General features: G+C 45.5%; 1 protein-coding gene and 1 long non-coding RNA gene across 4 annotated transcripts in view; one reads left to right on the forward strand and one right to left on the reverse strand.

Moving 5' to 3' along the window:
- The window catches only part of SPACA3 (sperm acrosome associated 3), a 37,299-nt gene that overhangs the window by 14,757 nt on the left and 10,196 nt on the right, over positions 1-12,346 (forward strand). The window contains exons 1-2 of one of the 3 annotated variants that reach the window (XM_019817511.3): positions 1,247-1,388; positions 4,133-4,310. The exons of 1 other annotated variant lie outside the window; for it this stretch is intronic. Coding sequence is in view for 1 of the 2 variants with exons in the window: in XM_023244613.2 (XP_023100381.2) it covers positions 4,120-4,310 (191 nt within the window). In the remaining variant the exon portion in view is untranslated. Of the gene's footprint in view, positions 1-1,246; positions 1,389-4,117; positions 4,311-12,346 lie in introns of those variants that run through there. One more of the 3 variants, XM_023244613.2, reaches the window with a different exon arrangement.
- LOC123381848 lies at positions 197-7,436 on the reverse strand. The gene is made up of 3 exons (XR_006589321.1): positions 7,065-7,436; positions 5,453-5,600; positions 197-1,361 (listed from the first exon to the last, which is right to left on the reverse strand). It is a non-coding gene; the product is annotated as an uncharacterized LOC123381848 (long non-coding RNA).

Here is a 12,346-nt window from a genome sequence, read left to right on the forward strand (position 1 = left end):
GCCCTTTACAGAAAAACATTTCTGAACCTTGCTCTATGATATGTAATCACTTAGGGGTGGAATGGTTGAATGGTAACTATTCTCCTCTTCCTCCTCCTCCCCCTCCTCCTCCTTCTCCTCCCCTTCCTCCCCTCCCCCTCCCCCCCCTCTCCCCACCCCCTTCAACAACAGCTTCTACAACTTCTCTTTTTCTTCTCCAAGGGCCCAGATTCTTTGTTAAAATGAAAGCTGGGAAGGGTTCTTCAAAAGCATTGTGTGGTTAGTTATTTGCTGTATGACAAACAACTTTGAAATGTCAATGGCTTATAAGAAGTATTTATTTTGGGCTTATAGGCCTGCATGTTGGCTAGGGTTTGGCTGGTTTGTAGTGGGCTCAGCTCAGCTTGGTTTCTCGCTGTAGTTTGGGTCCAGGTCTTCTCCACGTGCCTCCTTGGGCTTGTAGCTAACTGGGGCAAACTTTTCTCATTGAAAAAGGAAGGGGTTCTAGAGGGTTGGTCCAGTGGCACGAGCACATTGCAAGTCTTTGCTAGTGTCATGCAATCATCCCAATGGTCCAAGCATGGGGATATACACTCTGTCCACCGTGAAGCCACGGTAAGAATGTGGGTGTACAACGCTCCCACAGGGGAGTGAAGGTCTGAGACCAATAATCCATCTAGCACAGGCATCAACTTTTTTAGCTTCAGAACTTTTCTTCAAACAAATCCTTACGTGGAGTTTGAATATATAATATAGACAAGAGCGAAGCTGTTCTGATAGATGTGGGGGGTGGGCTGAATCCTGCCCTCTACTCCCCTGCAGGGCCTCCTGGGATGTCTCTGCAGAGTCTCCCGATGTCATGGACTATCATTTGACAACCACCCCTCTTCTAGGAGATTTCATGGAGCTCTTCCTCCTCCAGGGTCCGGGGATCTGAAGCCATGGTTAAGAAGGAGCAGGCCTTCCTGAAGGTTGGGTCTCAATATGGGGTCCAGAAGGGGCACCTCCTAGAAACCAGGTATAGAGGATGCCTTGGGTCACACCTGACAGCCAGCAGAGCCAGACAACGGGTAGCAAACAACCCCGATTTGTTCCACGACTCAGCCCCAACCGGCTGGGTTGCTGCAACTCTCACTCCTTGCGTGCCTCTGACTCAGGTGCAGGAGATTGTTGTCTAATGGAACATCTGGCTCTCAGGTCACAGCGTCCTGTGGGGCGGGGGGGCATTGTGACGCTTATCATTACTGATTTGCTAGCACAGTCTCGGCGGTGCCTTTTGGGCAAGTAGGCTGTTGCTATTTCTAGAACTGAGCCAAAGGCCAGCCCCTTCCCATGTGGCCTCTCCACTTCCTTGCTCTCTGCAGTGGCATCCGCTTTTATTCCTACAGGCAGGTGGAGGCAAGAAGGAGGTGAGTGAGGACTTAGTGTCTACAGAGGCTTTGTCATACACTCACTTGTTCTCTGTGTATTTATTTAGCATCTGTTATGTATCAACATCTGGGTTAGGCAGTGCGCAGATAGTGAGAAACAAGAAAATAGAGCCAGATACCTGATGTCTAACCCACTTGCTGGTGAAGACTTGTTTTCCCCAGATGGACAGATTTTCCAGGGTGACTTCTGTATACCTGGTGTTGGCTGGCTGCTTAGACCCACTGCTGCTGTGCCCTCTTCCCAGCCAGAGCAGCCCTCCTGGCATCTGCTACTTTCACCCTCCCTCTTGCTTCCCTGTTTGAACTTAGCACCATGAGCCCTTAGGGCTGCCTTCTTCAGAGGCCAGCCCTGGATTTGAAATTCTCCCTCTACCCAACCCTGCCCTGAGCCCTGATCTGGCTTGTTCTCAACCCCTTTGCCCAAGACTAGAAGGAAGTGAGCACTTTTAAGGCCAGGTGTTGAATTCTTCTGATGATACAGTTAGATAAAGCTTCTGGAATAACTCCATTACCTTTGTAAAAATTAGCTTCCTTTGGTGAGGAAACTGAGTGATGACTAAAGCTACCTTTTCTGGAGAAAGGAAAGATTATTCAGGAGAGGGGCAAGCTTCCACTTCTTTTCTTTAAAAAAAAATCTTTTTTAATGTTTATTTTTGAGAGAGAGAGCAAGCGAGAGAGAGCGAGCACAAGCAGGGGAGGGGCAGAGAGAGAAGGAGACATAGAACCTGAAATAGGCTCCAGGCTCTGAGTAGTCAGCTTAGAGCCCGACACGGGGCTCGAACTCATGAACTGTGAGATTGTGACATGAACTGAAGTCTGGCACTTAACTGACTGAGCCACCCAGGTGTTCCCCTTTCCTTTCCTTTCCTTTCCTTTCCTTTCCTTTCCTTTCCTTCTTTCCTTTCCTTTCTTCTCCTCTCCTCTCCTCTCCTCTCCTCTCCTCTCCTCTCCTCTCCTCCTCTCTTCCCTCCCCCCCTCCCCTCCCCTCCCCTCTCCTTTTCATTTCTTTTTTCAGAGACAGAGAAATGCAGATAGAGAGTGAGAGAGAATCTTAAGCAGGCTCCACACTCAGAATGGAGCCTGAGGCGGGGCTGGATCTCACACCCATGAGATCATGATCTGAGACAAAATCAAGAGTCGGATGCTTAAATGACCGAACCACCTAGGCACCCTGCAAATTTCCACTTCTTATTTAGAATGTCTAAGGAACCATGGGCACCTGGCTGGCTCAGTTGGTAGAGTATGTGACTCTTGATCTCGGGGTTGTGAGTTCAAGCCCCACGTTGGGGACAGTAATTACTTTAAATTAAAAGAATGTTTAAGAAACCAGAACCAGATAGCTATTGCCTGCATCTTTTAGGGGTGCCGACTGTCGCCTTCTATCTATCTCCTCTGTTTTCCTGTCTTCCTGTTTGTCTCTTCTGCCAAGCCTGACTCTGCACTCCCAGGAACAGAAATACACACCCAAGAGTTCATGACTGCCTTTCAGTCCCATGAACTCTGTACTTGTTTGCAAGGCTGTTTTAAGCAGTGTGGGGTCTGAACTCAGCTGTTGTCCCCAGGTGGGAACCTTTACAAGACAGTAGTGACCTGGATTTTAGATATAGTGGAGCTACATAGGCTCTGATCATTCCTTGGGAGCAGTGTCTCCTTGTTTTGTTTTGTTTGTTTGTTTGTTTGTTTGTTTAAGTAGGCTCCACACCCAACACGGAGCCCAACCCCAGGGCTTGAACTCACGACCCTGAGATCAAGACCTGAGTTGAGTTAAAGAGTGGGACGCTTAACTGACTGAGGCCCCCAGGCCACCCCTCCTTGTATTTTGGATGTTTGGTGTTTGATGGTTAGCCATGGGACTTGGCATTTCACAATGTTAGGTCTCTGTGCAGCTTAACTTATCTACATTCTTGTTGACCCTTAATCAGTAAAGATGGTCTTGGCTTACCCACGGGACAGAGTTTGATTTATCGGATTGCTTTCTTTACTGAGGCTTGGGGTAGGGCAATGCCTCCCCTCCCTTTTTTATTCAAGTATAATTAGTTCCAAATGCACAATATAATGATTCAGCAGTTCTGTACATTACTCAATGCTCATCGGATGCCTTCCCCACTTTATATGGTCAAGAGCAGTCATCTTAACCTCTCTGACTCGCTTGTTCTTTGGCATGCGGGGGAGGGAGGGAGAAGATGCTGCGGTTTAAAAAACACAAGAGTATATGCTTCATCCTCCAGATCTTCACCCTGATTAAATGCCCAACGTTAGCTTTTCCATGTATATAGGGATGTGAGTGTGTATGTGTGTGTGTGTGTGTGTGTGTGTGTGTGTGTAAGTGGGAGGGTAGCATTGGCCACCAAGCACCTTTTCCGTGGAACCATAGAGGGTTTGACAATGTTTGTGATTTTTCATTAAAATCTTGAATAAGAATGTAAGTAAGCCAAGGCAGGTAATACATGGCTCTTAGCACGTAATAACAAGAGGTAACATTTGTTAAGCACTTACTGGATGCTTTCCCTTATGTGAAATGCACAAGGCTTCTAATTGATTTGCATTACTATCATCCTTATTGACAAGTGGGTCACTCAGCTGGGAACGGCAGAAGAGGGGCTTGACTTCAGGTCAGACTTGGCATCAAAGCTCTGTAAACTCTACCCCTTATTGGTTGAGCTGTTGAAATGATTCTTCCACTGGAAACTTTTTTTCCTTCCTGACAGAAATGTTTCTCTTAGGATGGGTCAGAGGCCCAAATACAGGCCTGTGGATCACCAAAACCCAAGAGCTTTCCACTCCTGACTCCCTGCAAAGCCCAAGATTCATAGCTACCTCTTGGAAAGTTTTGAAAAAAGAGGATTTTCTTGTCTCAAAGGTCCCTCTGGCCCGGAGGCTGTTGAATGAGGACTCTTTTCAGTAAGTCATAATTCCCTTGAACTTCTCCCCCTGCTAATCCATTATAATGTTTATTTTTTCAAAGACCAATGTTTATTAGGCACCAACTATGTATAAGGTCATTCCCCCTTTCTCCTCACACCAACGTAGGAATGGTGAAGTAGGTATAATTATCCTTATATTATAGTTGAAGAAATGGAGACGAGGACGCTCTCAATTTTGCGAATGGTGAGTGAAAACACCATAAGCCAAGTCACCAGGTGGGTGATTAGGAAGCATAGCTAGGGGATGATAGTGTTAGGAGGGGCTGTGCCGATCATCAGACCACACCAAAATCTCTTATTTCAAGGGTCAGGAAACTGAATGCAGCCTAGAGATGAAATGTCTGGCATCACACAGAACGTAGGAGCACAGGGGGAACGAGACCGAGGTTGCTTTATGCTGTATAAAATAAGACTGTTTTGAGCACAGCACTACTGACATTTTGGGCTGAATAATTCTTTGTTTTCGGGGGCTGCCTTGTGCATTGTAGGATGTTCAGCAGTATCCCTTATTTCTACTCACTCAACTCCAGTAGCATTCCTCTCCCCAGTTGTGGTAACCAAAAATGTCTTCTGTCATTACTAAGTGAGTGTCCTCTGGGGGACAAAACCACTCCCCCAGTTGAAGGCCACTTCAGGCCCATTGAATAGCAAGAACCTGGAGCCTCTTCCCTTGCAGTTTGGAAGAGAAATTGTTTTGGGGGCACTAGGGGGACAAAATCTTTCCTCCCAGCCCAATCGTCCAGCACCTTTGGGGTCTCTGCTGGGGTCTCTGAACTCAGCCCAGAGAGAACAGCATTCAGAGAGCTAGGTTCAGGGAAAGTGTCAGAGGGGACACAGAATGAAAGCCAGACCTTCTGAGGGGTACACGTTATTCTCTCCATTTCCAAGATGAAGATGTAGGTGTTCAGAGGGTTGAACACACCCATCGAATCAAGTACAATTTCTCTTCCACACGCCATAGGGAGCCCCATACGATACCCAGGCTGACTGTTCATTAGTATGTGCTCTGGGCCCATGAACAATAAGGTCAGGGAGCTCCTCTTGTGTATTCTTCATCAATTACAGTAGGAGTGTATTACTATGAAGTTGTGCTCTGGAAAGATAGATCTCGTCTCTTACTTGCTGTGGGCCCTGGGGCGGTTGGTTTTCCCGTTGGGGATTGCTGTCCTCACATTGACAAGATGTGGATGTCAGACTGCACCACTGATGAGCAGTCTTTTTGCTCTCCCCATCCACTTCCCCACGTTCCCAATCTTGACACTCAAACCTGTAACGGAATTTATAGGTTGAATTAATTTTAATTAAAGATGAGAGTAGCTTTATGGAGGAATATGTATATTCTTAAAAATTTTTTTTTTCAACGTTTATTTATTTTTTGGGACAGAGAGAGACAGAGCATGAATGGGGGAGGGGCAGAGAGAGAGGGAGACACAGAATCGGAAACAGGCTCCAGGCTCTGAGCCGTCAGCCCAGAGCCCGATGCGGGGCTCGAACTCACGGATCGCGAGATCATGACCTGGTTGAAGTCGGACACTTAACCGACTGCGCCACCCAGGCGCCCAAAAATTTTTTAATGTTTATTATTTTTGAGAGAGAGAGAGAGACAGACAGACAGAGAGCAAACAGGGAAGGGGCAGAGAGAGAGGGAGACACAGAATTGGAAGCAGGCTTCAGGCCCCAAGCTGTCAGCACAGAGCCCGATGCGGGGGTCAAACTCACAGACTTCGAGATCATGACCTGAGCTGGAGTTGGCCGCCCAACTGACTGAGCCACCCAGGTGCCCCAGGAATATGTATATTCTTAAAACTCAGATTAACCTATTTCATTGACAGGAAAGATGTCAATAAAAATGCCCCTTTAAAGACACTAACATGCTAATAACTGGGCCTTTTTGAGAAGCAGCAACATGGAAGCAGATTTCTAACCATTTATCTTAAAATTACATCATGAGCCATATGGCCAAGTGAGACAGGCCACAGGTTAAGCATTGCTGGGCGTGGTCTCAGTAGTCTCTTAGGGCTGATGTGCATTTATGGTTGTTGTGTGCAAGGATAGCGCCCCCTGGTGTAAATCCTTAAGCTCCACCAAAGCTGAAATTTGTCCAGTTGCTTGCACAGAAAAAGGTGGAGGGGCTTTGGGACAAGACCAAAGTTGGTTTATCAAGAGAATCACATTTTTGGAAGCTTCCAGGAGGCAGTGATGTCTTTGCCATCAAAGAACATGGGTTTTGGAGTCAGACTTGGCTTTCAAATCACTGCTTCAAGGCTGTACGCACTTGGGGAAGCTACTTCTTTCAGTCTCATTTTCTGTACCTGTGAAGCTGAGATAATGAATACCCCCATCGCGGGTTTGTTTTAGGAGTGAAAGAAGGAAGTGGGGGTTGGAAGAGTGACTGAAGATGAAGCTGGAAAGTAGAACCTGATCATGAAGAGTTTATGTACCATGGCCAAGAGTTTGAATCTGACTCCAAGAGCAAGGGAGCCAGAGGAAGCCTGCAGGCAAAAGTGACATGATGGCATTTGTGTTTTGGAAAGATAACTGGTGGCAACAAAGACAGTGGAGAAGGTCTGTGACTTTGGTGGTGGTGATGGAGCTGGACTAGATGGGAAAGCCATTTTGGAAGAAATGATGCAATATGGCGGCTAATGAGATGGGAGGGGAGAGGGTGCTGTCAGAAAAGGCAACATGCATATGTACAGCTGTTAACGTGCTTTCCCATAAACCTACTTACCTGACTCTCATAATAGTTTTCTGAGCAAGATATTATAATCATTATCATTTTATATGTGAGGAAACTGATAGGGAGGTTAAGCCAAAGGCTATATATGTAGTGAGTGGTCAAATCAGAACACAGGCCATCGGTTCCCAATTCTGCCTCTGTCTCTTAGGTCACACTGCCCCTCAAGGTTCAGTGGGCAGTCCCTGCAGAGTGGGAAGCAGTCTGGGACCAGGGGTGGACGTGTGCCGGGCCCCCAGGTTGTACAATCTCCCCGGTTGCTAGGAGTCTCTGATAATTAGAGTCCCCAGGTTGCTAGGAGACCTGGGTTGCTAGGAGTCTCAGTTTATTATAGGTCTTGGGTTGTTAGAAGCCGCAGGTTATTCAATTTTTCAATTTATTAAAGGCTTCATGGTTCTCAAAGGCCCCAAGTTATTAGAATCATCAGTTATTAGGGGCCCCAGGCTCTTAGGGCTCTAAGCTCTTGAAATCATTGGGCTGTTAGCCCACCTTGGTTGCTAGGAATCTCAGGATTTTAGAGGCCTTCAGTTTGTAGAGGCTTTAAGCTTTTGAAGGTGTCACTTTGCTGGAAGCCTCACTTTTCAACATCTCCAGCTTGTGATGGGTCCCAAAGTGCTAAGGACCCGAGTGCAGATATTTCGGTCCTGTGGCTTCCCAAAGTCGTGAGCCAAGCACGTGGATTTCTTCTTCCCATTCAACCTCTTTCGATCTGCTCAGATGATAGTGTAACTGCAGCTTTGGGTTTTCTTCCGGGGGTTTCATCCTGGGTGACCTCCTTCAGCCCCACAGCTGCATGGACCTGATTCATTCTGCTTGGGGTTCTAACCACTTAGGCACTGGTTGGAAGGCCTTTAGAGCAGAAACTTGGTGCGATTTCTAGATAAGCCAGATATTGAAGCACACTTGGGTTATGCTTCTAACATTCACCCTCTAGCTAGTCGGTTTTAAGTAATCTTAAATTAGACTTTGTGAAAAATTCCAGAGTTGATTGCCCCTTTATTTCCCATTATTTTACTAGCTTGGTCAGAACCAGTGAAACTAGCCTGTGCATTTTTCCTTTTGAAAACACTTTTTATTATCAGATAATTAGAGACTCACTGAAAAGTTGCAGAAATAGTAGAGAGAGATCCCTTATACCCTTCATTCAGTTTCCCCCCATGGTTACATCCTCTATAACTATAGTATACTATCAAAATCGGGACATCCACTTTGCCACAATGTGCGTGTGTCATCCTATGTCATTTTATTCAAAAATACTTTTTAACGCTTATTCATTTTTGAGAGACAGACACAGAGCACGAGTGGGGGCGGGGCAGAGAGAGAGGGAGACACAGAATCTGAAGCAGCTCCAGGCTCCGAGCTGTCGGCACAGAGCTGGACGCGGCGCTCGAACCCACAAAGCACGAGATCATGACCTGCTCTGAAGTCTGTCGCTCAACCAAGTGAGCCACTTTGCACCCTGTCTTATGTCACTTTATAATGCGTACGTTTGTGTACCCACCATCCCAATCAGGAGAGAGAACACAACATCTTTATAGTCTCATCCATTTCTCTCCCTCCCCAACCAGTGTGTTTTTAAATGTACTCCCCTAACTGCCATTTGGTGCCTTCTGGGTGCCTCAGCCATTAATAGCTAAGGAAATACAGAGATAAACAGAACATACTCCTCATTCTGGAAGAGCTGGCAGCCAGGGCTACCGTCAAGCACATTGTCAATTACAATGTAATGTGGTGGTTCTATGATAAAGAGAGAAAAGGTGCTGGGGCAGGAAAACAAATTGCAGGGTTCAAGAGGTAGAGTGTGTTGGGTTAGCACTTCCTGCAAAAGTCGCAATGCAAGACTGGTTTTGAAGGATGAAATGGAACTCTCTGGTGCCCAGGGAGAGAGATTTTTGGCCGGTGAGTTTGGGAAAGAGTTGGTGGAAGCCTGTGGAAGCCCACAGGCTGGGGGTGGGGGTGGGGTGTGCAGGGAGCTGAGGCTGGAGAAGTGGAGAGAGAGGTCAGACCGCCGAAGACCATCTGGCTGCTGCACTGAGTCACCAAAGGTCGCGTAGAGAGACCATTAGGAAATCATCGCAGTCCCAGAGAAGTCGGGCTGAGCACTGGCCAGAGTGGCAGGAACAGAGATGGAGACCCATTTTTGACCTCTGGGAGCCATCAGAATGAGGAGGGAGAGTGTGACAGGAATGAACAAGCACTTCTGTGAAGACGGATGTCTTCCCTTTTCCTGTGGGCGGTGTTGGTTTCCCTGAGAACAAATCCCTGCGATGTAAGTCCCAGAAGATGAATGCTAGTAGAGTAATTCCCTGCTCATCCAGAGATCTTGTGACTTCAGCGAGGGCCAACACAACACAGACTTGGATGAGGAAAAGGCCTCCGATCGGTTAAAGCAAGCTTCCTGCTTTTACTTTGCAGTATCATTCGGTGCCTTTACTCGGAGCTCATTTTGACAATTCAGGTGCACTTCTCAAAAGAACGGTTACTCGGTTTCCTCCCCCCCAAATACTAATAATTAGAAACCACCTTTTCATTGAGTCTGCTTGGTGCCAGGTCCTGTATAAGATGCTTTGCATGTTATATCATTAATCCTCTCAACAGCCCTGTGAGTGGCCGTTCTTTTGACTTTATAGGTGAAGATGTTGAGGGGCAGTGAGGCTAAGTACCCTGCCAAGGTCACAGGGCTAGTAAGTTTTGTAATATCAGAACCCCAGCCGAGGTCTGCTGCTCTCAGCCAGCTGCCCTGTGCTGTAGAAGCCACGAACCGTAAAAGGGGTGGGCAGGAGGTCCGCAGTAGTGGCACCAGGGCAAGGGAGGGAATAATGTTAACTGAGGAACCTGACAACTGTTACGTGATTTTATACAAACCTCACACAAGGAGGGGATCAGTCAGGGTTCCCCAGAGGAACAGAACTAGTAGGATGTGTATATCTATATCTACATATCCGTAAAAATGTTTGGTTACAATGGTGACTGCACACACACACACACACACACACACACACACACCTTTAAAAAATTATGATAAGGCTTATGCAATTATGGAGGCAAGCAAGTCCCAGGATCTGTGGGGTGAGTTGGTAAGCTGAAGACCCAAGAGAAGCAATGATGTAGTTCCGGTCCAAAGGCTGGCAGGCTTGAGGCACAGGAAGAGCTGATATTTCAGTTTGATTCCGTAGGCAGGAAAAAGGCTGATATCTGTGTTTGAACGCAGGCAGGGGGGTTACCTCTTATGCAGGGAGAATCAATCCTTTTGTTCTATTCAGGTCTTCCACTGATAGGATGAGGCCCACCCACATTAGGGAGGACAATCTCCTTTACTACATTTATCTGATTTAAATGTTAATTTCCACTGGGTGTTGTATGGAAACCAATTTGACAATATATTATGTTTTAAAAAAAAGAAAATAAATAAATGTTAATTTCATCTAATGCGCAGTATAGTGAATATGGACAATAATATTGTATTATAATACTCAAACTTGCCAGGAGATTGGAACTCCATTATTCCAACCACTAGAAATAAATAATTATGTATCACGGTGGCTAATTATTACCACCATGGCAATCATGTGACAATGTATAAATGTATGAAATTAACAGGTTGTGCACTTTAACCATATACAACGTTACATGTCAAATATGTTGCAATGAAAAAAAATGTTAGTCTCATCCAGAAACACCCTCACAGACACACAGATAGTGTTTGACCAAATATCTGGGCACCCTGTGCCCCAGTTAAGTAGACACATAAAATTAACCATTATACGAAGGAAGACAGAATAAAGGAGACACAAAACTAAAAGAATATGCTGGTGTGAGACTAGTTAGTGTAGGGTTAGTGACTTTATATGCCTAAGAACTCCTGATAACCATATCTTGCAATTACACTATGTACTGTGATCAGTGGTGGAAAAAACAGAAACATCACTTACGGAGAAGAGGTGAATTCTGTTTTTGATGTACTAGGTTTGGATGGACCAAGTGAACAGGTCTTTTCCTAGGGGCTCCAGCCTCTCCCTACGTGTGGCCAGAGGAGGACTTGTTTTTTCCATGTCCACAGTGTCCCTGGCACACTCTTTTGGGACCAGTTTCAGTGTTCTCCTGAGAGAGTACCCTGGGCTAAAAGGTTTCTGAATCAATTGACTAGGTGATTTTCATTTCTTCATTTCTTTACCTAGAATTTAAAAAATCTTGTTCTTCAGACACATGAAAAAATGCTCGACGTCATTCATCATCAGGGAAATACAAATCAAAACCACAATGAGATACCACCTCACACCTGTCAAAATGGTTAACATTAACCACTCAGGCAACAACAGATGTTGGTGAGGATGCGGAGAAAGAGGATCTCTTTTGCATTGTTGGTGGGAAAGCAAACTGGTGCAGCCTCTCTGGAAAACAGTAAGGAGGTTCCTCAAAAAATTAAAGATAGAACTACCCTGTGACCCAGCAATTGCACTAGTAGGTATTTATCCAAAGGACACAGATGTGCTGTTTCGAAGGGACACACTCACCCCAATGTTTATAGCAGCACTGTTGACAATAACCAAGGTATGGAAAGAGCCCAAATGTCCACCAATGGATGAATGGATAAAGGAGATGTGGTATATATATATATATATATATATATATATATATATATACACAATGGAGTATTACTCGGCAACCCAAAAGAATGAAATCTTGCCATTGGCAACGGCGTGGATGGAACTGGAGGGTATTATGCTAAGTGAAATTAGTAAGAGAAAGACAAATGTCATATGACTTCACTCATATGAGGAATTTAAGATACAAAACAGATATATATAAGGGAAGGGAAGCAAAAATAATATAAAAACAGGGAGGGGGACAAAACATAAAAGACTCTTAAATATGGAGAACAAACAGAGAGTTACTGGAGGGGGTGTGGGAGGGGAGATGGGCTAAATAGGTAAGGGGCATTAAGGAATCTACTCCTGAAATCATTGTTGCACCATATGCTAACTAACTTGGATGTAAATTAAACAACAAATAAATTTAAAAAAATAAAAAAAAACACAAAAAATCTTGTTCTTTTAAAAAAAGTTTTTTAGTATTTATTTATTTTTGACAAAAGAGAGAGAGAGAGAGGAAGAGAGAGACAGAGCATGAGCCAGGGGAAGAGCAAAGAGAGAGGCAGACCGAGAATCTGAAGCAGGCTCCAGGCCCTGAGCTGTCAGCACAGAGCCCGACGGGAGGCTCAAACTCACGAACCGCGAGATCATGACCTGAGCCGAAGTCAGACGCTTAACCAACTG

The sequence above is a fragment of the Felis catus genome, chromosome E1 (genome assembly GCF_018350175.1).
Source record: "Felis catus isolate Fca126 chromosome E1, F.catus_Fca126_mat1.0, whole genome shotgun sequence".
NCBI lineage: Eukaryota > Metazoa > Chordata > Mammalia > Carnivora > Felidae > Felis > Felis catus.